The 27,427-nt window shown below is 40.6% G+C and overlaps 1 protein-coding gene and 1 long non-coding RNA gene across 3 annotated transcripts in view; one reads left to right on the plus strand and one right to left on the minus strand.

The window, feature by feature from the left end:
• The window catches only part of LOC106984664 (uncharacterized), a 94,840-nt gene extending 72,183 nt beyond the window's left edge, over nucleotides 1–22,657 (minus strand). For both annotated transcript variants that reach the window (XR_008295897.1, XR_001431745.3), the window contains exons 1-3: nucleotides 21,985–22,657; nucleotides 12,654–12,788; nucleotides 650–860 (exon numbers count right to left, since the gene is read on the minus strand). This is a non-coding gene — a long non-coding RNA (uncharacterized LOC106984664). The remainder of the gene's footprint in view (nucleotides 1–649; nucleotides 861–12,653; nucleotides 12,789–21,984) is intronic.
• Nucleotides 22,395–27,427, plus strand: part of TNKS (tankyrase) — a 215,073-nt gene continuing 210,040 nt past the window's right edge. Inside the window, exon 1 of the mRNA XM_015082858.3 lies at nucleotides 22,395–23,123. Coding sequence (XP_014938344.2) covers nucleotides 22,451–23,123 — 673 coding nt within the window. The 5' untranslated portion in view covers nucleotides 22,395–22,450. The remainder of the gene's footprint in view (nucleotides 23,124–27,427) is intronic.

Raw genomic sequence — 27,427 nt, forward strand, 5'->3', positions numbered from 1 at the left:
AGGGTTGTAAAACAGGAAAAAACAATCACAGGTGATAGAAGGCAGGGGACAGGGAATGAGCAAGAGAGGGTCTGGAGACACTTACAGGCAGTCCTGGTGACAGTCTATTTCTTGATTTGGGTGACGGTGACAGTGGTATGTTCGTTTTGAAAATCGATCAAGCTACGCAATTAAGGAATATGTACTCATTTGTGTATTTCAGTACTAAGTTTAGTTGAAAAGTATGTACTTTACTGACAGTGGGTCTTACAAAATCATACAGCTTTACAGTCTTACGGATTCTTAGATTTAGGGGTCAAAGGGAAATCACTGACCCACCCTTGATGAGGAGGTGACTAGAAGTATGGCTGGGAGGGTAAATTCAGGCCACACTATGACATTCTCTCAGTGCAATGCCAAGGGCTTGAGGATTTATTCAGTAGACCAGACATAGCGAGTGGGGACTGAGTGAGGCAATATGACCAGATTCGTGTTTATAGAAAAATTCTTATGGCAACATATGAAATAACTTGAAAATGGGGAGAGAAGACACAGGAGACTAGTTAAGACCTTGTCAAAATGTTGAGACAAGAAAATGAAAGTTTGAGATGGCAAAAGCATTAGAACGTGTGTGTGGCCCCTGCCTGGCCATGTCTGCTTCTTTACAGACCTTTGAGTAAACAAGTACAGATTCTGAAAACAGTTTCTGCCTGGAAAGTCACCATCCTTCCATCCCAGGAGCATCTTCATTGTTGATGGCTTGCGGGAGAAGGGCAAGCCCCTGGAGGAGCCGCTGTCAAAGCCTTTTCATTCTGACAACTGCTTGGGTGGTAGTTCTTGTCATGCTTCATATCTCCGGGCACATTGGAGCATAGAATTTCCTGTGAAGTTAAAAGAAAAGTTATGTTCTCTGTTGAAAAATCACAGGACAGAAACTGCAAGCAGGCCAGATCTGAAGGCTACCAAGGTGGTTTTACCTTTTTTGATACTAACTTCTTTTTTTTTTTTTTAATTTTTTTTTTTTAACATTTATTTATTTTTGAGACAGAGAGAGACAGAGCATGAACAGGGGAGGGTCAGAGAGAGGGAGACACAGAATCTGAAACAGGCTCCGGGCTCTGAGCTGTCAGCACAGGGGCCCGATGCGGGGCTCGAACTCACGGACCGCGAGATCGTGACCTGAACCGAAGTCGGCACTCAACCGACTGAGCCACCCAGGCGCCCCGATACTAACTTCCTTACTTGGATAATGCAGTGATGTTAAGACAGATTGAAAATACTAAACAATAACAAGAACAGAAGTATAGGGGATGCTTTCACTGGTTTATGGTTTTATATGTAACAAAAATATTCCTCCAGTTCTGTGGACACAAGAGATCCCCCCCCCCCCAAGTTTTTAAACAAGGTATACATGCACAAGGATCAAGCAAAGAGACAAGAACCACCCTCCTACCTTATCTTTCTATATATAGCATATGAGATGGAGTATATAAGAAAAGTTAACCCAGTAGGCTTACACTCCCATCCTTAGAAAGGCCTGCTGCAAGACTTGCCCTTGGCTGGCATCTGGAAATTTATTTTTCAGGAGTGTCTCCCCATCAAAGTGATCAGAGTGGCTCACTTTGTCTAAACTGTACAAACCATATGCCTTATACTTGTATTAGCCAGGGTTCTACAGAGAAACAGAAGCAATAGGAGATATAGATAGATAGATAGATAGATAGATAGATGATATATATGATATATATGTGAGAGAGATGGAAAGAGAGAAAAGAAAGAGATTTATGTTAAGGAATTGGCTCAGATGATTATGGAAGGTGGCAAGTCCAAACTCTGCAGGTCTGCAGGGTGGACCATTAAAGGTGAGATCCAGGGACAGCCAATGTTGCAATTCAAGTCCAAAGGCTCTCTGCTGGGAGAATCTCTTTGTGCTTAGGAAAGGCCAATCTTTTGTTCCATTCTGGCTTCAACTCATTAGACAAGGCCCACCAACATTACAAGGAATAGTCTGCTTTATTCAAAGCCCACCAATTTAAATGTCAATCCCATCCCAAACACCCTCACAGAAACATCAGAATAATGTGTGACCGAATATCTGGGCACTATGGCCTAGTCAAGTTGACACATAAAATTAATCATCAAAATGCTGAACACCTACTTTCCTTCTGGAAGTCTGGATATATGGCACATGCCAGGCAAAGTTTGCCTCTGTGATCAGCTCTCAATAAACACCTTAGGCGATAAGTCTCTAATGAGCTTCCTTGGTAAAATGTTGTCACAACTTGCTGTTGGAGGAATTGACTGCACCCTACGCAAAACCACTGGACCCTTGGACACCTGCATCTGGTCTCCCACAGACTTCATCCCAAGTGCCTTTTCCTTCGGCTAATTGGGCTTTGATTCCTTTTGCTGTAGTAAATCATAACTGTTGGTGTGACTAGATGTTGAATCCTGTGGGTCTTCCTAGTGAATCATCCAACCTGGGGGGGATCTTGGGGACCCCCAACACAGGGTATTACAAGAGCCCATCTTATTCCACTCTTTTCTTGAAATATATCAAAAAAGTGTGACACAAGTAAATCACATATTATATCAAAGGGACATTATAATGAATGACATAAAAATTGCTGAAGAGGAACTAGTGATTATATAGTACTTTAGAAATATGAAGTGCTGCATAAATACTAAGTAACAATAATAAGACAAATTATACTTTTCCATTAATTCCAAGGGACATTTCCACAGATTTTCACAGAAAATAAACTTAATTATGTATGTCCAGCAAGAGCTGTTATAAACCTTTTAAATAGTCCTAGAATATTTCTAGTGAGAAGGATAAGTACAGAGATCCATTAACCAAAGAGAAAAATGTTTGCAGATTATTGAATGAAATTTCAAGCCTAATAGGTTTTGAAATCAGTTTATTAGAATTACAGAGAAATATTTCATATGTAATGATCTCTGGGTTTTGCTTAATAGTCATACTAATTAACTTCTCAAATTCAATAAAAGTGTAGGAAATTTACCTATGTTCAGTACTTGACAAATAAATCATGGTAATTACATATTCACATGGCCAGTGATAATTCTGCCAACTCAGTCTAATAAGCAAGAGTTCTTTAAGATAATTATTCTTTCTTTAAAGTTTATTTATTTATTTTTAAGAGAGAGAGAGAGAGAGAAGGAGGAGGAGGAAGGACAGAGAGAACCCCAAGCAGACTCTGTGCTGTCAGAGCAGAACCCACCACAGGGCTCCATCTCATGAACTGTGAGATCGTGATCTGAGTCAAAATCAAGAGTTGGACACTTAACCGACAGAGCCACCCAGGCTCCTTGAATTATTCTTTCTTTAAAAAAGCTGCATTTATGAAATGACTCCTACTGGTCAGGAGTTTTGAGGCTTCATGCTGATATATAAACAAGAGTTTCCTAAATGTTCAGGTCAGTAGTAGCATCCTGTCCAGCTTTACTAAGATGTGTATTCCCAGGGTATTGTAACACATCCAGATATAATGCCTGGGGTTTGAAGGTGTTAGGTGATATAGTACTGGGATTTTTCAATTTCAGGTCTGCCTCGATTTCCATTGTTGCTGTATGGGGAGCGAGATAATATATGAAAATCCCAGAATATCCACAGGAGATGAATTATCAAAAGTCTGATTCCTAAGAAGTGATTAAAACCACACACCGCGCAAATTTTATCCAACTTCCATATCATGAACAAGGCTGGCACTTAATCACTTGACGTATACAATCTCATCTAAAATGGTGATTCTCTCAACTCTAGAATTCAGGACTTGTGTCTGTTGTTTTCTCATCTCTCTGTCAGGAAACGTACAATATGGTTTTATTTTTGGCTTACTCCAAGGGGTAAGCCAGAAAGAAGTAGAAAGGATTATTTCTGATTAATAGCAGAAACTTTTTTCAAACTTAAATATATAAGGTCTCTACTCTTTTAAAAGCTCTAAGATAAACTAAGAGCTAGGAACTGTTCATACAAATAAAAGTTTTTGAAGGGAAAAAAAAACAAACAGTGTATATATAGTACATATATATATAGTACATATATATACTATATACATATATACTATATATGTGTATATATATATGTATATATATATGTATATGTATATATATATATATATATATATATATATATATATATATATATATAGTATTGCCAATAAGCGCATGAAAACATATTCAACATCACTAGCAGGAGTGTAAGCACCTGACATTAGGCCTTGACTGTTGAGGCACCCACTTGAAAAGACACCCATCTGAAATAAACATACTCCCAGCTGTAGGATGCAGCTACTAGCAAACCAACCAAATATGGAACTAGGGTGCACATTCCATGAAGTTCCCCTTTTAGAAAGCCCTGGGCAACCTAGATAACTGACCACTTGAGTGACCCATGCGTCTCCCTTCCCATGCTTTAACTCCTGATCTTATGTTTTAAATTTGCCGATAGAGAGTGAACCTAAGAAACCCTTAGGCACCCAAGCTCTCCACGCGAATAAAGGCAGACCCAGATCTGTGTTCCTTCTCTCTGCTCTTTCCTGCAAGCTTGCTGGTAGCCCTCAGGGCTTGCCATGTATCCTCCAGGACTTGTCAGCAACAAATACTGTTCCTCAAATTTCCCTGATGGTTTTTGCTCAAGTGTGTCCTGTGATCATAATAAGAAAGAACCACAAGAGCCACCACTGCCACCCCCCCGCAATAAGTAGAGGCCCCAGAGAGGGACATGTCTGTGGAGCTTCCTACAAGTGATATGTGCCCAGATGAGTGCTGCAGGCATTACTGATGGAGGGCACTACCAGAACAGGGGTGAGACCCACAGAGCACTAGCCATTAGGGAAATGCACATCAAAACCACAGTGAGATACCACTTTGCACCCATTAGAATGGAATTTTTTTTTTAAGGAAAATAGTGCAGTACCTAGGTGGCTCAGTGGGTTAAGCCGACTCTTGATTTTGGCTCAGGTCATGATCTCAAGGTTAGTGGGATCAAGACCTGCATCGGGCTCTGTGTTGACAGCACAGAGCCTGCTTGGGATTCTCTCTCTTTCCTCCTCCTCTGCTCATACACTCTCCCTCTCTCTATCTCTAAATAAATAAACATTTTTTTTAAAAAAAAAGGAAAATAGCAAGTATTGGCAACAATGTGGAGAAATTAGAACCCTGTGCATTGCTGGTAAGGATGCAAAATGGGGCAGCCACTGTGGAAAATTGATATGGCCTCTTGACAAGTTAAATGGAATTACTAAATGATCCAGCAATTCTATTTCTATGGATCTATCTGAAAGAATTGAGAGCAGAAAATCAAATAGATACTTAAATGTCAATGTTCTTAGTAGCATTACTGACAATAGCCAAAAGGCAGAAATGACACAAATGTCCATCAACAGATGAATGGATTAAATTAAACGTGGCATATACCTACCATGGAATATTATTCAGCCATAAAGAGGAGGGACATTCTGACACGTGCTATAACATGGATGAAACTTGAACACATTACACTCAATGAAATAAGCCATACATGAAAGGGCAAATAGTGTATAATTCCACTTGTATGAGGTTCCTAGAATAGGCAAATTCATAGAGACAGAAAGTAGAATAGAGAGCACCAGGGGGAAGGGGGTGGGATATGGGGAATTGTTGTTTAATAGATATACAGTTTCTGTTAGGGATAGTGAACAAGTTTGGAAATCAAAGTGGTGATGGCTGCATAACATTATGAAAGTTCTTAATGCCACCTAATTGTATGCTCAAAATGGGTAAAATTATCAATTTTGTTATATATATTTTACCACAATAAAAAAATCAAGTTAAAAACACGCAAATTCTTGGGCCCCGTCCCAGACATGCTGAATCAGAAGCTCTGAAGATGGGGCCTAGCCTTCTGCTTTAATAAGTCCTCCAAGTGATTCTGATGCATTCTAGAGCTTGAGAAACACTGATTCAAAGAAATCTGAAGTTAGTGTCAAAGTTAGAATAATAGAGGCAGAATAAAATTTCTACCAAGAAAAACGGACTGCATCTGCACCCTTATTGCTAGGTGTGTTTTTGAGCTAGAAAGACCCAGCCAACACTCTGTGTACATGGAGCGGGGGCGGGGAGGAGGGAGGGAAGGGAAAGGAAACTTCACCTTGGTAAATTTTGTGTAGTTTCAGATAACCAAGGATACCAAAATTGGTACTATTAAAGTGGTTTCTTTAAAGCCAAGGATCAAAAAATATGTGCCCATAAAATGTCTGACAAACTCCCTCCATGGCCAAGGCTTGTCCAGTGAGGGTAGTAGCTACCTTTATGAGCAGTTTTTTAAGGAAGTTTATTTAAACTCACATATTTTATCAGTTAGAATCCGCTGTAGGTCTTTCAGATGAAGGGAATCAAGTGGAAAGATTTAGAAGGACAGAGAAAATAAGCAGGGTACAATGAAGGACCCCAGAAACTAGGAACAGCAGGAAATCATTTACCTCTCCTGGGGTTGGAGATTCAACAGGATGGGGCAATATTGCCAAAGTCCAGAAGGCCAGGGGCATCTGGCTCTGATAAAGAAAGGGCTGTCAGGGATGTCTGGGTGGCTCAGTCAGTTAAGCATCTGACATCAGTCCAGGTCATGATCTCAGGGTTCATGAGTTCGAATCCTGCATGGGGCTCTCTGTTGTCAGCACAGAGCCTGCTTTGGATCCTCTGTCCCCTCCTTCACTCTCGCATGCATGTGCGCTCTCTCTCTCTCTCAAAAATTAATAAATATTTTAAAAAAGAAAGTGTTGTCTCACAGGAGACAGAGCCATGAAGGCCACAGCCCAGAGATGCCCAGAGATTCCACAGGAAGCTTAGAGAGGTGGAGAATTATGCTGGTTTCTCCCTTCTTCCTCCCCTCCTATTAGTGTCTTTACTGACTGCTCCCACCGGGCAGCCAAGGGGCAAGGGAGTCTGGGAATGTCCCATGTAGTACAATACAGAACAACGGAAGTGGCTGATCTGAGATCAAACTGGCAGTCAAGGGGCAAATAGGGCATGAACAAGAAAGATGTGTCTCTTTCCACTGGAAGGAGTAGCACACTCAGAACTAGAACATTCAAATTTGGGGCCAGCTCTATTGTCAAGATCTGAAGGAAACTGAACAAGTCAGTTCACCTTCTTCAGCTCCAGATTCTTTTCTATAAATAAGTGGTAGCTATATGATCGACCTCTCAAATTTGTTGTAATTATCAAGTGGAAGGATGCATTTGCACATGCTTGTCAACTGTCAACCATCATATGAACATGGTGGTATTACTGCTAAAAGAAGAACCAATTTGAAGTTTTCATTCACTCTGAGAAAGTAGAATTAAGGCACCACCATCAACCTACCAAAGAAGAAGCAGAATATCTCTGCCCACCTCTCCCCTTCATCACTCCATCCCACTTCAAAACCTGAATTCTGGAAAGCCAGGCTGGTTTAACAATGGGGTAACTCAAGCATGAAGGACTCTTCAATTCTGTCTCCAAAAAAAACATTGGCTGGAGATTTGGGCAGATGGTTTCTGAACTGGTATCTTCATACCTGGGGTCAAAATGTGGACCATAGCTATATGACATGACAAGTTAACTATTTTCTCGGCTGTGAAACTAGAAGTTTAGGGCAATGCTATGCCTAAAATTATTTTCAGTTATAACATTTGTCTTTCTAGTGTATATTTTAATTTCTATTTTATTGAGAAAAGCTTTGCCATGAATGGAACAAAGCCACCAAGACTGTAAAGATCCTTATGACATTTGCCTCTTGCTGCTCTAATGACTGCTTTTGAGAATATTAGTATAGAAATATGTCAAGAGGGAAGACAGCTGACATAGTTTCTGTTAACATCCTTATATATTTTCCTATTTGATTTTCTAAATTGAATAATTATGCTCAAGCCCATCAGCAGGTGGTGATTCCTAATCAGGGATCATCTTTGTAGGACTGCGAGGACTTGGCTGCAGCAGGTTTAGTGACTTTGGCAGGGCCACAGAGCTGGAAACATCCAATGCAAACAGACCAGGACTTCTCAACATCAAAGGACAGTGGAGTCAGATCTTAACAGCATTTCCGAGATCTTACTCTTCCAGCAGGCAGCAGCAGGCAGGAAGGACTGATTCATCAAAAGGCATAAGCAGGGATGCCTGGATGGCTCACTCGGTTGAGCATCTGACTTCGGCTTAGGTCATGATCTCACAGTTCATGAGTTCAAGCCCCATATCTGGCTCGGTCCTGTCAGTGCAGAACCCAATTCAGATCCTCTGTGCCCCCCTCTCTGTCCCTTCCCTGACTGTGCTCTCAAAAATAAATAATTTTTTTTTTAAAAAAAGCATAAGCAACCCTGGGAGTCCTAGAGGGTATTTGGAGAGGGGAAACCTAGGAAAAGCCCAGACTTCATCATCATTTTGCAAGCAAAAGGGTGTACGTTTGGGTATAAATATGTGACCCTATTTCATTGTCACAGATGGGTAAGGCCAAGAATCTTATGTTACAAAAGGAAATAATAGCAAGATGTGGTTGTCTGCAAGGTTTTGTTTTGTTTGTTTGTTTGTTTATTTGTTTGTTTAACTATCGTCTTACACTTGTTTCCCATGGTGCGGACTTGTAACAAATCACAGTGGGAAGAATCTTTGTGGCTGATTCAATAATATCTGAATATCCATGGCAATCTAGAAGCCAGGCATTCTAAGGAAAGTAAAATAGGAACTAAAATAAGGAGAACCCAGACTTTCCAGTCAGACAAACTGAGGGTAGGAGGCTGTAAGTGGGTTCCGCGGAGGCTCCATAGGCTCCATTTGTTTGGGACACTGAGAAGGATTTTAGTAGCACCTGGTAAATGAATGCATCGTTACCATTCTGATTATGTTATCGCAGTGTGCCTTTGAAAGAAGTTCTTGTATTTACATCTAAGTATTTACATCTCTTTTTTTACTGTTTATTTCTTTTGAGAGAGAGAGAGACTGCAAGCCGAGGAGGGACCGAAAGAGAGGGAGAGAGAATTCCAAGCATGCTCCGCGTGCACAGTGCAGAGCTGGATGCAGGGCTCAATTCCACAAACTGTGAAATCATGACCTGAGCCAAAATCAAGAGATGGACACTTAACCAACTGAGCCACCTAGGCGTCCCTTACATCTGTTTTGGTTTTACATGATCAATAAGCACCCTGAGTACTCTCAATTGCTACCAAGAGCCACTGAGCTCCCTGTCTTAGTGCATGTCTCTGTCCCTTGGGAGCATCCTCTTCTTCTAAAGCTGGCCAGCCTTGGTAGCTAACCTCTTTGGCTCTCTTCCATCTCCCCAAGTCTGAATTGTGATGATTATAAGTTTCCAATGTTAATCAAGGCCTAAGATATTAAGTCAGCCAAATCAATAAAAGCTTTGTATAAAGTTGAGCACCTCTTTTTTTGCTTGAGAAAAAGCCATAATGATGTCCTTGCTCTTTAGAAAGGGTTGGTTCAAGTCTAAAGATTTTCAATATGTTCAAATTTCCAAAGAGATTTGTTTCCCAGAGAGCCAAAGGAAAAATGATAAAATGAATTCGAGAGTACTGTATTGGTGAGAACTGTAAAGATAATTACCGATAATTACCCACATTAGTCACATTCTATCCATTCTCTTTGCTTTTTTTTTCTAAAAAACTAGAAAGGGAACCCAATAAAACAAATCTGTGATAATGGAACAGATCCCTTTATGAAGTATAAGTACACTTGAGATACAAATCCAAATGACAGTGCTGTAACTGCCAACTGATGTTCAAATATTCTGTCCAAGTTAGATGCTGAGGTGACACTCTATAAAGATATGGATCACTGATGTTCATAAGCACTTCTCCTTGGGTGCCCTTGGGGTGGCATGGAGTTCTCCCAAGGAAGACCATGGTAGGATTCTGGGCACTCTATTTACAGAGTGTGATACGGAGCACTGCCTTCTATCTGGCTCTAGAAGCACGGGGGCTCTGGGCACACAGGGGGCAGCACCATTGATGAGTATAATGCTATTAACAGTACTCATCATGTTTAATGAGATCTTGGGAATCAATGATGGTACCTCATGAATACACACTGCACCTGACTAGCTGATTGGTATTTATCAAAAGTCTGTGGCATTTTCAACGTTGCGCAAAATCACAGAACTATTATTATCAAATATGTGATTCCATGGAGCTTTCAAAACAGTAGAGTTGTATTCACGTGCAACCTTCTACATATGAGGACCCATATGCAGGGACAATATTCAAAATATTTAACAACCTGTATGGCCCAACTACCAACCAATCAGATGCCAGTCAACAACAATTCATGCAGCCTTACTTCTGCTTATTGGCTGCGCACCAGTTCTGCTTATGTTGGATTCTTTAGAATCTGAGTGCATTACAGGACATTTCCCACAGACTGATTACCAACCCCAGAACTCATATGAGAAGACCAAATCATCTTGAGGTCTTTAGCCTTAACTGTAAAAGGGTATAGAGATGTAGATGCAGAATAGTCAAAAAAGAGATGAAAGAAAGGACTTGAAACATTTACCTTTAAGGCCCCTTACAGAATCTCTTGTCAGAGAGAGAAGCCCCATTGTAGCAACAGTTCTGATCACACTTGCTTTAATTTAGCATATGTTTTGGTAGAACAATTTGAATGAAGAAATCAAATTTTATTGCTAGAGAAAGAGCTCATTATTTGTCATGCAGAAGTTTAGGTCAGCATGATTGTTTCCAGGATATACGAGGGCAGAGACCTGCTGATCTCCCAAGATACTAGGTTCCACTACCACTCATTTCCTTCCTGAGCAGGGAGCCAGACCCAGGGTCTGGAGGGCACAGCAGGAAACTGAAGAGAGCCCAGCTTGTCCTTCCTGTGACATTAGGTAGCAAGAACGGCCCACTTCTCTGTGATAACCCATAATTATCCCTACTCAAAGTCAGCCTTGCCTGTATAGTTTCAATAGTCTGAAGGTCAGGAAGGTGCAGAGGGAAGCAAACTCATCCACTGTGGAATACCATCTAGTATTGAGGCTGGTAGACAAATTGGAAAAGCTTGGAGTAAACAGGGCGGTCAAGTAGTAATAGAGAAATCTATTCCGGACAAAACGTAGGTTTTACCTTCTCAAAAATAAAAGGACAGATTAGATTAAATAGCCCTCCCCCTATAGATTATAGGGGTACAAATGTGCAAAAGGGGTAATATTCAAAGAACTTTTCCTTTTATTTATTAATAGAATGTTAAGAAAATAAACAATCACATCTTTTTAGGGTATAATTAAAAGAAGAATAGTCTCCTTTTCATAGTATACAGGAACAGAATAGTAAAATAATAAAATATGGAATTTGTAAGTTAAAACTGCCCCCTCACCCAGCTTGAACTTGGTTAGAAGACTTTTCTTTTTTTTTTTTAAGTAGGCTCCATGCCCAGCGTGGAGCCTAACATAGGGCTTGAATTTACAACCCTGAGATCAAAACCTGAGCTGAGATCCAGAGTTGGATGCTTAACCAACTGAGGCACCCAGGCACCCCTGTTTTAGAAGTCTTTTAGCTATTTAGGTGAGAATCACCCGCAAAATGGAAGAAAATCTCCTTTAAAGTCACCTGATTATAGATGCTAACAACACCTGCAAAATATCTTCATGGCAACACTAGGTCATTGTCTGATCCAGTAACTGGGTGGATAGCTTCGTCAAAGTTGACATGTAAAGCTAGCCACGTCAACCTGGCACCCACACACATCTCCTTAAACCGTACCTAATCTGTGTGTCAGTGATTGCCCTCCGGAGCTCATCCTTTTTATCTATTTCAGGATGCTTTGCCCCAGCAATTCTCTCTGTAGCTCCTGTGTCATGAATTTCCCTCTCTACTGGATTCTTCTCATCAGCAGAAAAATATACATTATTTTTCCCACATTAAAAACCCCTCTTCTAAGTGACTGATAATGGGTACAAAGTTTCTTTTTGGGGTACTGGAAATGTTCTAAAATTGATTTTGGTGATGGTTACACAATGCTGAATATACTAAATACTAAAAACCACTGATGTGTATACTTGAAATGGTGTACACATACAAATGAATTGTATGTATGTGAAGTATATCTCAATAGAGCTATTATTAAAAAGGAGGATGCTGGCAAATACGATATCCAAATATTTGAAATTGGGTAGGATAAGTTGCAATCCTATTTCAACTACTTTAACGAAAGATCTGAAAATATTTGCAAATGTATCCTATGAAAATGATATAAATACCATCTATTCATTAATAAAAATATGGTAAGGGAGAAAACGAAGATAGAAAATTAAAGTACATTCATTAAAAAAGCCCTCTCTTGACATCACTCCTTCCAGGTGCCATTTTATTCCTCCCCTTCCCTTTGCACCCAAAGTGTATTTTAAGAGTTGTCTCTACTGTTTTTCTTCAATCCCTCTTTCCCAACACTTCTTTGAATTTACTCCATTCAAGCTATCACCACACCACTTCAATAAAACTGTCTTCAGGGACACCAGCAACCTCTGTGGAGTTCTATCTGATGGTCAATTCTCAGTTCTGATCTTATTTGTCCTATTGGCCATATTTGACACAGTTTGCCGACCATTTCCTTGTTATCCTTGCCACACAGCTACAATAGTGCAGTGTAACAAATCACCCCCAAACTCAGTAGTTAAAAACATTTACTTTGCCCATTCATCTGTGGGTCACATGAGGGGTCTTCTCAACAGGGGCTGGGCTCCAGGCAGCAGGATGGGCTCAGGTCTTTCTTGGACCAGCGAACTCACTAGGCCATGCTTCTAATCTCATGTTGACGACAGACTGCAAGAAATCAAGTGGAAACACAGGATACCTGTAAGGTCTAGACTCATAACGGACACTGGCTTTTTCACCTAAATCCTATCAGCCAAAGAAAATAGTGTCTTTGAGCCCCAAATCAAAGGACGCTTAAATATGTTCTGTCATATTACAATGTCATATGGTAAAGAGCCGGGAAACAGAGAGGGCTGAAGACTGGGGGTCTTTAATTTAACCCACTATGCTGAACCACTTCAATGGTTTCCAGAAGTCTACAATCTACTAGTTTTACTCTTACCCTTTGGCTGCTCCTTTCCAGCAGTGGAATTGGAATGTCTCAAGGATCAGTCCTAAGACTTCTTCTCTAGCTATAGTGATTCTTTTGGTGATCTCATTAGGTTTATGGTTTTAAAAATTGTCTATATTTTGATGGCTCCCCATTTGCATTTTCACTCTGATCTCTCCCCTGGACTCTAGATCATATACCCAACTATCTACATTTGAATGCCTAACAGTAATTTTAAATGTAACATATCTAAAAACAAAATCCTGATCTCCTTAAGCTATCCCCCATGTATGTCTGCCTAATGGCAACTCTCTCCTTACAGAGAGTCATTCTTTCCTTTTTCTTGTCCTCATCATCTCTTATGTTTTAATAGCCTCTTCCTTCCTAGAATCTGTTTTCAATACGGCAGCTGGAGTAAGTTTTTAAGAAAATGCATCAGATAATGTCATTTTTCTGCTCAAAACCCTTCAATGGCCCCTCAACTTACCTATGGACTTTAAAGTCCTGTGCAATCTGATTTTCTGTTATTCTTTGACCCTATTTCTTTTCCCCTGCTCATTCACTCTGCTCCAAACACATGAACTTCCTTGATGTTCCTTGAACATGCCAACTATCTTCTGCCCCAGGGCCTTCGCATTTGTTACACCTACTCCTGGAACTCTCTTCCCCCCAATATACCCATGCTTGTTCCTTAACCTCATTCACATCCTTGCTCAGATGTTACCTTATGCAATGAGACCTGGCCTACATACATTTTATTTATTTATACCACATTGTAAATTATAATGCTTATCTCCGTCACCCTGGTTTTCCCAGCTTTTTTTTTTTCTGTAGCATTACTTATCACCACCTGACAGACCATAGATTTTACCTATTTGTTATCTGTTTCTCCTAGGCAGAGACATAAGTTTCACGACAGCAAGAACTTTTGTTCTGTATCTTCAGAATGTGGGATTGTGCCTGGCACTTGGTATGTATTCAATAAATATTTGATGAACGGTGGGATGGGTGGATATGCAGCATTGAAGAATTTGGTTAACCTGCATAGTGATATATAATCTTCTTCATTCATTGTGATTGAATTTAAGGATTACTCAAACTGATCTGACATACTTTAAATGTCTCAGTAAAAAGTGACTACCTGCCAAGTGTTATTAGCATCATGGGTATGGATGGAATCATCCAGGAAGTACATACACATGGAGAAAAGAAGAGGGCAAGGATTCTCTTGTTCTTCCTCTATCCACCTGTCTGGCTACTTTCTATTCCTCCCTAAAGCACGACATTTAGTAGAAGCCATTTCCAGTAAAAACACTGGGGCTATGGGAGGAGTTATTTCCCCTGTGAGAGAATTAGTAGCTCTGCAAATCAGGGCAAAACAAATCTCCAGGGGGAGATGTGGGTCTCACTGTGAGCGCAGCCATTAATTCTAGTTCTGACATTCGTATAAGGTACTAGTTAACATAGAAGGGGGTGTAGGGCAGGGGCTAAAAGCCCAGACACCAGTCGGGGCGCCTGGGTGGCTCAGTTGGTTAAGCGTCCGACTTCGGCTCAGGTCATGATCTCACGGTCTGTGAATTCAAGCCCCACGTTGGGCTCTGTGCTGACAGCTCAGCCTGGAGCCTGCTTCCGATTCTGTGTCTCCCTCTCTCTCTGCCCCTCCTCCGCTCATGCTCTGTCTCTCTCTCTCTGTCAAAAATAAGTAAACATTACAAAAAAAAATTAAAAGCCCAGACACCAGAGCCGAAATCCCTTGGCTCAAACTGTGGCTCCACACTTAATGGTCATGTGACCTTGGCAAGCAACCTAAACTTTCAGTTCCTCATTTTATCATCTGTGCAATGCATTTAATAACAATAGGTACCTGATAGAGTTATTGGAAAGACTAAGTGAATTAATGTTGACAAGGCACTTAGGACATATATATAATACTATGTGCCATACATATATATGACATGTAGCAGATACTATGTAAGTGACAGTGATAATGGTGCTATTTGGGGCTAGGATCTCAGTACGACATGGAGTTATTGCTTCCTTGCATGCAAACCCAGGACTGGGCTACACACTGCTTTGTGTTCCCAGGGTACCCTGGATGCCCCTGTTGGAGCACTCCCAGCATTGTGCTGATGTTATCTGTTTATGAATCTATCTTCCCCACTTGACCATAAACATTCAACGTTTAGGACCAGGTCTAATTCATCTTGGTAATCCACCTGATATGGCATGTGTCACATAGAAAACACTCCTGTGTCTCTGGGGCCAGGACCTTAACCGGGTAAAGCTGGCTAGATATAAACTAATAAAATAAATGATAGGGAATAATTGCCCTCTGGGAATACTGAGTGGCAGCAACTATGCCACATTAGCCTATCGTCATGCAGGAAAGTGGGCTGGGTGCTTTCTATCAATCCATTCCCCAACAAATCCATTGTTTCTTTTGCTGCCGTACCAAATTATCACACACCGAGTAGCTTAAAGCAACATGAGGGTATTATTTTATAGTTCTGCAGGCTTTAAGGCTGGAACGGGCTTCACTGGGCTCAAATTAAGATGTAGGCAGGGCTGCATTCTTTTCTGGAGATGCTAAAGGAGAGTTGGTTTCCTTCCCTTTGCACCTTCTAGAGGCTGCCCACATTCCTTGGCTTGTGGCTCCCTTCCTTCGTCTCCAAAGCCAGCAATGGCTGGTGATTCTCTTTCACATTGCTTCCAAAAATCTTCTTTTAGGCCTCCCTTCTGCGCTTTTAGGAATTCCTGTGATCACATTAGGCCCACCCACAAAATCCGGGAAAATCCCCTCTTTTAAAGTCAGTTGATTAGCAGCCTTCATTCTATCTGCCACCTTAAATCCACAGATTCCAGGGATTAGGACATGGGTATCTTTGTGGTGCCATTATTCAGCTTACCACAAGGCAGAAATATGGATATAAAAATAAATTGTGGATTCCTCTATTGTTTTCTCTGATGTAGGGCCTTTCATTCGCTGGGTTTGTTTTTCCTCTCACACTGTTGGCCCTTCTCACATGCTTGCGGATTTATGGTGAGCTCATCTCCTCTGGGAGATTTCTTCTGCAAACATTCTGTTTCTCAGTGACCTCAGGACCATAGCTGCTGGTTTCTCTTGAGGTGGTCTCCCATACAATAGCCACAGTGGTTTCTCAGCACAGGGAGCGGGGCAGAATCTTCTGAGGGAGAAACCTGCATACTTCCTTCCTTAGGTGCCCTCCTTTGCAGTCTCTACCTCCCGCAAGCCTGATTGCAGCCAAAAGGAACGGTATTTGCCTGTCCCCAAATGTAAGACACCCTTTCAGTTTCCAAGCTTACTAGACCTTCCTTTAAGACACTGTAAAACAAAAAAAGAAGTAGGTGCAAGAAGCTGGATACCAAAGCCATTGGGTGAGAAGAAACCTGCTTGTTACTGGGCAGGCAAAACTGGTCACATCTCTCAGGTAACCTTTAACATTCTGTTTGTTACCAGAGGCCTTCCCCAGTTCTTGATAGGAGCTGACACTTACTTGTGACTTTCCCCGACTTTCATTTTATTTTTTTTAATTTTAGAGTAATTAACATACAGTGTTATGTTTCAGGTGTACAATATAGTGATTCAACAATCCTATACATTACTCAGTGCTCATCATGATAAGCATACTCTTAATCCCCTTCACCTATTTCACCCATCCCCCCACCCCAGTGTGAACCATCAGTTTGTTCTCTCTAGAGTCTGTTTTCTGGTTTGTCTCTCTCTCTCTCTCTCTCTCTTTTTTTTGTCCATTTGATTTGCTTCTTTAATTCCATATATGAATGAAATCATTTGGTATTTGTCTTTCTCTGACTGGCTTATTTCATTTAGCGTTATACTCTCTAGATCCATCCATGTTGTTGCAAATGGCAAGATTTCATTCTTTTTTATGCCTGAATAATATATATGTGTGTATGTGTGTGTGTGTGTGTGTGTGTGACACACACATACACACATCTCACATCTTTATCCATTCATCTATCAATGGACCCAAGTGGGTTACTTCCATAATTTGGCTATTGTAAATAATGCAGCAATAAGCATAAGGGTGCATTAATCTTTTTGAATAAGAGCTGACATTTACATAGCATTTGTCATGTGCCAGGAGCTGTTCTAAGCACTTGGCATATATTAACTCATTTACTTCTCACAACAAAGCTTTATATCCCTGCCTTGCTTGTGGGTTTATGGAGAGGTTAAATAACCTTTCCTGGATTACTCAATGTCTTGTGAGCAACAACATCAAAATAAAGACATGATATGAAGGAAGTAGGCAATCCTGTGAGAAGTTGCACACAAATATCATTTAACAATGACCATTTATTTAACAAATAACATTTAACAACTTTTACTCATTTATTTCTCTCAATGAGCCAAGCAACAACTGCAAGAAAGCAAAAGGAGATAGCTGGTGATGGCCCACACCACCTGTTTCAGGACTGACTAGTGTCTCTCAGTGGCTTGGCTGCCACTTATTCCAGCCAGCAGGTCTGGTGGGCTCTGCTTGTCAAGGTCTTTACTCCAATCTTCACCAGGGGTGAGGTCATGGTCACTATGTGGTAGACCGAAACCCCGGACAGTTGGGGATATATGTTCATCATGGCTTGGCTGGCTAGCCCCATGTTCTGACTGGGGAGGCCGAGCGCTCTGGGTGCGCCTCACCATCTATTGGTTTGCTCTTGCATCAGCCCTATTCAGGTGAGCTACACCCAGACTTACATAAGCCGCTGTATCATTACATGTGCATTATTAGCTATTTATGCCATTCCTTATCAATACCTTCCAGAACTTTCTGGAACTTTTCTAGACTTGTCTAAAAGTTTGGGGGATAGCAGGTATTTATCTCTTTTGAGGAGGAAGCCACATGCTAATCCATAATACACACACACACACACACACACAGGCACACATACATACATACACACATATATGATTTTATTTATTTATTTTTAATTCTTTTTTTTAATGTTTTATTTATTTTTGAGAGCAAGACAGACTACTAGCGGGGCAGGGGCAGAGAGAGAGAGAGGGAGACACAGAATCCGAAGCAGGCTCCAGGCTTTGAGCTGTCAGCGCAGAGCCCGACACGGGGCTCGAACTCACAGACTGTGAAATCATGACCTGAGCCGAAGTCGGACACTTAACCGACTGAGCCACCCAGGCGCCCCGACACATACATGATTTTAATTACTTTTGTAAAAAATGTTTATAAAGAAAAGAATGTTTTGGTGGGAAACCTTGTTTACCACTTTTTTAAAGCACAGAAAATAGGTTTTTATATATTTCTGTCTGTCAAAATGTAGGATGTGGTACCCTTTAATCACACATAGCTAATTAGTGACAAAGCTAGGATTCATATCCATGCAGTCTAAATGCAAAATCCACATTCTTTGTTTTAAGTTTATTTATTTATTTTGAGAGCGAGAGAGTAAGGGAGGGGCAGAAACAAGGAGGGATAGAGAGAGAATCCCAAGCACTGTCAATGTGGAGCCAAACATGGGGCTCAAACTCAGGAATCACGAGATCATGACTTGAGCCGAAATCAAGAGTCAGACACTTAACCAACTGAGCCACCCAGGTGCCCCCAGAATCCATTCTTTACTACTATATTATATTGCCTCTCTGCCTGGAATTAATACTTCACATCAAAGTGACTAGTCTCAAGTGTATAGACCACACCCGGAGAAAACCCAATTTATCAGAGGGCAGACTATAGACATCTTAGGAACAGTATCCAGAGACCCAGCTATGGAAGAGATATCTTACAAAGCAACTGAAAATCTAATAAGCTAATATATAGAGATCTTTAAATTACTGTAATTTTATTGCATTGTAATAAGTTGTTTAGCTTTTCCTTTTAATGAAACTTCCTCAGATACAATGTGGTTAGCATGATTGCAGCTGTTGGAATTTTTGCACACCTATGGCTTTACAAGATAATATTCTCCTGGGTTTCTGAATAGCAATTCAGCTAAAGTTTCTCTCAGCTTAGTACTACTTTCATAGAGAAATCTGGGCCCTGGGCATAATGGCTATTTCTGACTTAAGAATAACACCTTCAAAGGCCAAGGTGAGGAAATGGCACCGCCTCGCCTAATCTATAGCTCTAGTCTGCGCTTCTGAGTTTGCAGAGAAGGCTTTGCTCAGAGCATGGAAGAATAAGTGGACTTAGTAGATCTAAAATTCTACCAGTGAACTTGGATTTGGGGCAGATCAATGAGAAGTGCATGGATGGAATAACCACACCAAGTCTAGTTGAAATTTGGCAACTGCAAGTTTATGACTGTGTAACTTACAAAGTGCGTTCATATGATCCCTCTGGGGGAAAAACAAACATTACATCACAGTCCAGAAGGCAAGTGCCCTTTGAATTGGTGGTTCTTTCTTTTGTGTCAATAATAATGCTTCAGAGAGTGCTCTGTGCTCACATTTTTATGCCACATGGACATGATTGTTCTGAAAATATTTTTGAAAGTGATAGGGTGCCACATAACTATGATCCTCAATAATTCTTGGAGATAGAGTATCTGACTATCTGTATAAAATCTTGAATTTTCAGATGAGGAAACAATTAAACCTGATCTTTCTTTGTTTAAGATTCCCATTACATGTAAAATGTTGGATATTTATTCCCAGCCACTCTCTTTGTCACAGAGGAAGTTGTAAGGAGATAGCATCAATAGTTGCAACACCTTATGTATACCACATAAGAGAATCAAATTAACACTGGGGAAGTGCTTACAAAACACCAGGTCTTTTAATCCTCATGGCAATGCTACAATAAAATCAGAATTTTTGAATGACAGAGCTGAAGCATATCTACCAAGATTAACCAACTAGTAATCCTCAGAGATGTGATTCAAGCCGGTTTGACTTCAGACTTTGCTCTTTTCATTAGCGTACAATGCATCCCTCATGGAATTGTGTGTAGCTGTAAAAGATTAGGTAATGATATCTGCCCTTTCCTGTTTAGAGCTGAACATTAGTCCATATAAACCTAAACCTTATAAATACTTAATGTTAAGTACCTTTACTACTTTCCACTGGAGGGGGAAAAGGCAATTTCCAAGTGAGCAAATGCATTTTCAGACCTAGTTTACCAGTAGAATAGTTTCAGGCAATTTGGCCTGTTTCTCTTTATCCAGCAGAAATTTTCTTATTTATTTTGTACTGATAAACAGACACAGTAGATGCATGTGAATCAGGGTAAACATTACTACTTCTCATGATCTGTGAGTAATTGGACATCAGGGACCAGGTGGGATATTCCTTATGTCTCCCATTCAGGAAGAAGGCCATCCATAGTCAATGGGGCACGAGGTGAGTTACGAGCATCTAATGTATTATGTTGATAAACCCCTTTTCTCAATACTATCCTGTGCTGTGAACTAAGATTCAAAACCAGGAGAGGGGTGCCTGGGTGTCTCAGTCAGTTTAGCATCTGACTCTTGATTTCAGCTCAGGTCATGATCTCATGGTTTTTGTGAGTTTGAGCCCTGCACCTGACAGTGGAATTCTCCCTCTCTCCTTCTGCCCCTCCCCCCCCCCCAATAAAGAAATAAACTTAAACAAAAAACACCAACATTGAAAACCAGGAGAATGTGTATTGTGGGCAGATGTCAGTTGTACTGATGGAGTTTTCCTATCCAGCCACACATTTCTAAACAATGGCACAAATCTGTAAAGCAGATGCATACACTTGAGAGTTATAATCTGTAATCCCAGATGAGATGATAACAAATGTCACTCAATATTATGTTACTGACCTTGTTTTATGTAGATGGTATTTCTAAATAAACCTACCTGTTTATTTAGGTGGGAATATTAACATCACAGTAATTATATTTAATAATGAACATATGAAACAATACCTGGTTTAATATTCTGCAATGACCAATTTCTACTTGACCCATGTAATCCTTGTCCTTTCTTAAGACACAATTGCTATCTATGTCCCCTCTATTGGAATAATGCTGTTTTGTCTAAACTTCCACAATGCGTAGTTGACTATTAAATAGGAAGCAGGAAATGGACACTGCACTGAGATTATCCCATGCACTGACACATCTCTTTTGATGGCAGATCAAAAAAGTAGGTACAGGCAGAAGAAAGAGAGAAAAAGCAGTTACTAAAGAATGGCATCTAAAGGTGAATGATGGATAGCAGTCAAGTTTTTATCTTAGTTTGGGAGGGAGAGAGAACAGAGGCGAGAGGATTGGGGAAGAAAGGTTCAGCTAAAAAGAATTCAAAAGGAACATATTCACAATTATTAGAGTCAAACTTTAGGCGAGAAATAAAAGTACAGAGATAACATAATAGAAAAATCATAATTTTAATAGTTAACAATTATGGAACTATTAATTCGATTTTGCAGAGGAGAACGTGAGATGCAGAGTGGTTAAACAGTTTACCCAAATTTACACAGCTAGTAAATTACGAAGTTCGAATTCCAATCCTGGCAATCTGAACTATTTATTTATTTATTTATTTATTTATTTATTTATTTATTAGTTTTTATTTTGAGACAGAGAGAATCTCAAGCAGGCTCTTCACTGCCAGCACAGAGCCCCATGCAGGGCTGGAACTCAGGAACCGTGGGATCATGAACTGAGCCTAAGTCAAGAGTCCCACGCTTAACGGACTGAGCTACTCAGGCGTCCCCTGAACCACTATTTTAAAATGGAATATTAATAAAGTGGACAGAGCGAGAATACTTACTTACAGGAAGGGACATTGAGACCAAGAGAATAACGGGGGGGGGGGGGAGTAGCTGGGGGGAGGGGAGAGGATGGGGGCTCCATTAAAAAAAAAATTACCAATGGGCTAAATATAGTTATGTTTTAGTAACGGTCAGAGCGCTTTGTGTACATTTGTTCATTTAATTCTGCTAACAATTCTGTGTGGTAGGTACTCACAGTTCCATTTCTCAGACAAGGCCACCTGAGACATGATAAGCGATACAGTCCCTTCTTGCACTGAGTTACGCCTTAGGAGCACGCTCCGGAGCAAGATACGGAAGACTAAAGGAGACGTGGCGACAGAACCAAGCAGGGCAAGGCAAGCAAACTGAAAGCGAGAATGGAGGAAAGAAAAGTGCCTCATTTATGGAGTGGTCTGCTCCAACTTTCAAATCTCCGCAGCCGGCCCGCCAAGGCTTCACAAAGCCCGCCCCTCATTCACAAAACCCGCCCCTCGGTCACAAAGCCACGCCCCGTTCATCGGCTTTCCTCTGAGCTCCCAATACTTCCCTCCTTCTCTTTGGCCCCTCCCACTCCGCTCCGCATCATTTCCTGTGCGCTGGATGCTAATTGGCCTAGCGGTCGGAAGTGAGGGCGGGCGGTGGGGCCGTTGCCGCAGTGACAGTGCTGGGGGAGTCCGAAGATGGCGGCGTCGCGTCGCTCTCAGCATCATCACCACCATCATCAACAACAGCTCCAGCCCGCCCCAGGGGCTTCGGCGCCGCCGCCGCCACCTCCACCCCCACTCAGCCCTGGCCTGGCCCCGGGGACCACACCAGCCTCCCCAACGGCGGGTGGCCTGGCCCCCTTCGCCTCCCCGCGGCACGGCCTAGCGCTGCCGGAGGGGGATGGCAGTCGGGATCCGCCCGACAGGCCTCGATCCCCGGAGCCGGTTGACAGTACCAGCTCTTGCAGTACCACCAGCACAATCTGTACGGCCGCCGCCGCTCCCGTGGCCCCGGCGGTTTCCGCTTCATCTGCCGTCGGGGTCGCTCCCAACCCAGCCGGCGGTGGCAGTAACAATTCACCGTCGTCCTCTTCTTCCCCGACTTCTTCCTCATCTTCCTCTCCATCCTCCCCTGGATCGAGCTTGGCGGAGAGCCCCGAGGCGGCAGGAGTTAGCACCACAGCAACATTGGGGCCTGGGGCAGCGGGACCTGGGCCAGGGGTCCCAGCAGTAAGCGGGGCCTTACGGGAACTGTTGGAGGCCTGTCGCAATGGGGACGTGTCCCGGGTAAAGAGGCTGGTGGACGCGGCAAACGTGAATGCTAAGGACATGGCCGGCCGGAAGTCTTCTCCCCTGCACTTCGCTGCAGGTCAGAGACTTTTGTTTATTAAAGGTTTGGTCTTGGGGACAGGGGTCTGGGTAGGGATGGAAAACAAGTTATGATAGAATAAAGTGGGGGCGTTGTTATGGTTCTTCAACACCTCACCGGAAGTCTAGAGGTTCCTTTCTTTAGGATAGTGCCTGGATGACGGGGGCGTGGTGGGGGAATGTGTGAATTCATTCTTTTTTAGCGTTCGCATAGTGATACTTGTACCCGTTTCCAAACTCCCTTAGAGATCGTCTCCAGATATGGGTATACTTAAACTTTTTCGGTTACGAGTGTGAAGGAATAAAGTTAGATTTGGGCAGTCTTAAGAGTTTTGTCGTTTGTTTACTAGTTTATTTCGTTTTTACAACACGGGTATGTTCCATGAGGATAGTCTAGACCAAAAGAAGTTTAATGTAACTCAACAAGTGTTTAAGGATCTATGGTACTCTTAGTAAGCCAATGAAAGACATAAATGAAGTATGTGAAACTTTCCCCCTTTCTCAAGGAGTTTACAGCCTAATTGGGTAGATTCAAATATGCCTATATGAAACAACTGGAGAAGAATGTTTGGATGCATATGTGATGGTAGAAGAAATAAAGGGTTTGAAGTCCTGGACACTCCTATTTGTTACTTGTCTGATAGACAGTTTACCTTATCTCAATTGCCTCGGTTTTCTCGTGGACAAAAATGATACACTAAGTTTGTGTGAGGATTTAGTGAGAAGCATCTGGCACATTAGTTTTCCAAAAAAACCTGCTAGTTCCTAAACTCTGGACCACACACGTTTTGTGTGTGTGTGGTTTTTTTTTTTTTTTAAATCAAGTAATTGACCATTGTCTTTTAAAAATACCTAGTATATTTTTATAAAATACAGATAAGTATTTTAAAAAGGACCATAATCTCACTGCCCAGATATCTACTACTGATATTCTAAAATATAAAGAGAATAATGTTATATACACTAGAAACATTAAAAATGTATATGCTCTATATACATTATAAAATTCATATAGGACAGAAATGTACAAAATGAAAAAGCACACACACACACACACACACACACACACACACACACATCAAAGATAACACACCGAAGATACCTCCTGTTAAGGTTCTTGCTATGTTGGCAATACATATCACTTTCAGTTTGTTCTATTTATGGTAAAAGATATGTTAGGAACTATGTGTATTATATATTTTTTACCCCAACTTGAAAGATATTATTACCCTCATTTTATAGATGACAGACATGAAGCACTTATTATTAAAATAAGTTCAAATTCACACAGAGAATCATGGAACGTGGATTTGAACTGTTTGATTTTAGAGTTTGTGAAATCAAGCTAAAACTATTAAAACCAATACCTGGGTTAAGGTCACTTTTCACTTTGTGAGTGTGTGTGATGGAAAGTTTCTGCTTTTGCACTGTTTTGGGGGAAGAAGTAACTGGGGCATAAGCTCTAAAAGTAGCATTCACACATTTTTTTTTTTATTGCAGTCTATACTTAGAAATATATTTTACATTGCTTCACACACGTAGAAACTGAATCAAAAGTTTTAGGAAATAATACTTTCCTTTATTGCATGTGTTATCTTCTTATATTTTATATCCTATTCCATTTCATTTTTAACAAATGTTGTTTGTGGTTTGTTAATGGGTCATGGTCAGCAATATGAGAAACAGGAAATCATTATTAGATTACTGGATCCATTTTTGATGTATAGACACTATAGATAGTATAGATACTATTAGGTATTTAGTGAATTGAATCATAAACAGGCCCATATAGTAGATATTTGCTCAAGGGTGTTGCTTATTTTAGATGAAATAGCATTTATTTTTCTTTAGGTCAAATGAAAGCTCTGAGTCTGATATAATAAGTCAACTGAGGTTTGCTTTTGCATACATTGTTCCAAACTTGACTAGTTCAGCGCATATCACAAATCTTGTCATTCCTCACTGTACCACATTATAAGTAATTGTTAACAGAGGATAGTTATGTGTATATCTGTGATAATGTACTTATTTAGGATCAGTCACACATGAACCAGTGCTTGGCTTCTAAATCAACTTCTGTGTGCTACAATAGTTACTTTTTATTCTGTTTTAGAGTTTTATGTGTACCCAATAAGTTACAAGACAATAACACACAGGCCTGTAATTATGTTGTAATTATGAGAACCTGACTTTTAACTGTTTTTTTAAGAAAAATTTTTTAGTTTCGTTGTGGAAAACAGATAAACACAGTAAAACTACGTGGTATAAAAACATAACACTCCGCAGTTTATCATACTTCCATATTTGTGTGCATTGCGTAGTGTTGGATGAGTGGTTAAGAGTAATTCTCAGTTGACTCTTGGTTAGAATGCTAGTAATGGGATTGTCATAGAAAAACTGTTTTAAAGAGGAAATTGGAACAACCCCTTGGGTGGAGAAGTTTAAAAACCGTAATTCATTTGTTCCACAAATGTTTTGTTACTTGTCATAGGTCAGGTGTTAAATACCAACACAATTTTGATGTGGTAGGTAGGGCTATCTAAGCCCTTACGGAGCTTACAGTCTAATAGGGAAGACTAAACAAGAACAGCAGTAATAACAAAACCCCATAAAGTGTGTAACCTGGAGTTATCGGAATATACTTTAGTGGAGGAGGCAGTAGGGTTTCTTGTCCTGGTTTTACAGCATTTAAGGAAGTCTTTTTAGACAGAGAGGGATTTAAAGGATGGGTCCAATCTAGCCAAGCAAAGGTTGGAAAGGAAGAGTGTTAATTAATGCCTTTGTTTCCATTGAGAAGTGAGTCTACAGTTCTATAGAATGAAATGAAACCATTTTCAGGATCTCAAGTGGTATGAAGTCATATTTAAATCCTTATAACTTTTATTATTTTTTTTAAATTTTTTTTAACGTTTATTTATTTTTGAGACAGAGAGAGACAGAGCATGAATGGGGGAGGGGCAGAGAGAGAGGGAGACACAGACTCTGAAACAGGCTCCAGGCTCTGAGCGGTCAGCACAGAGCCCGACACGGGCTCGAACTCACAGGCCTCGAGATCGTGACCTGAGCCGAAGTCGGCCGCTTAACCGACTGAGCCACCCAGGCGCCCCATAACTTTTATTATTAAAAAAAAAACTTATTTATTTATTTTGAGAGAGGGAGGAGAGGAACAAAAAGGGAGAGAGAGAATCCCAAGCAGACTCTGCAGTTAGTGCAGAGCCCCACACAGGGCTCAAGCCCATGAAACGTGAAATCATGACCTGAACTGAAACCAAAATATTTTTAAAAGTTATAAGGATTTAGGGGTGCCTTGGTAGCTTAACCCATGGAGTCACTGAGGCACCCCTAAATCCTTATAACTTTTAAAAATATTATCATAATTCTTTCCAGATGCAGAATTAAACATTTTTTTCTATCCCATTTTGGACCGTGATAATTATTTATTTAAAATATGGCTTAGACACAATAATGGAATCACTCTGTCCATAATTAGAAACGTAATCTCCAGTTTCCATTGTTTATGTAGATTCTCAAAATACTATTCTAATGCCTATGGCCATATCAAAAGGACCCGGTCTTTTCATTGTTGACTAGAGTTTATATAAGACTTTCTCCTACAGATAAGATCCTTGACCCTGATTTTCTGTTATTTAAAGGACAGCAGGCAAAGCTATATAAATAGTATCAATTTGGAGTGTTCAGTTCAGTTCCTAGTGACATATTTTTGTTACAAGGACCAGTATGTTCTCATGTGATCTCTTTTAAAGAAAAGTTTAGATGGGTTTAAAAAAAAAAACAAAAAACTTGAATGAAGCATTGAATTCTGAGATTTCGTAGTATTTAAATTGATAAACTTTTGAAATAGGCTTCCCAAGTAGTTAATTAACCTAAGATTAGGATATGTAATACGAGGCACTTCAGTATCAAATCCAGCAAATTATGTATGGCAGTTTTATGCTTTCTTTTGACTTTGATGGTACAAATGAAGTTCCTACACCTGAAAAAAAGGCACATAAAAAACATCACGTTTTCTGAGCTGTTGCCCATCAATGGCTAAGAAAATGAGTCGGAACCCTTCAGTCCTGGAGTGGGAATCTTGTTTAACATTGTTAACATTGTTTGGTAAACTCCTTGATTATACTTTCAAGCAAATGCCCTGCCTCAGAGTTTAAGAAGGATCTAATTTGTAAAAGGAACTAGCTTCATAAATGTCTTTCCATTTTATCTTTTATTTAGTGTTTTCTTAAAATCTTATGCTTTAAGGTACCATTTAAAAAAAAAGTTACATTGAACTTTTAGTTAGAAAGA

Source organism: Acinonyx jubatus, chromosome B1, assembly GCF_027475565.1.
Source record: "Acinonyx jubatus isolate Ajub_Pintada_27869175 chromosome B1, VMU_Ajub_asm_v1.0, whole genome shotgun sequence".
NCBI lineage: Eukaryota > Metazoa > Chordata > Mammalia > Carnivora > Felidae > Acinonyx > Acinonyx jubatus.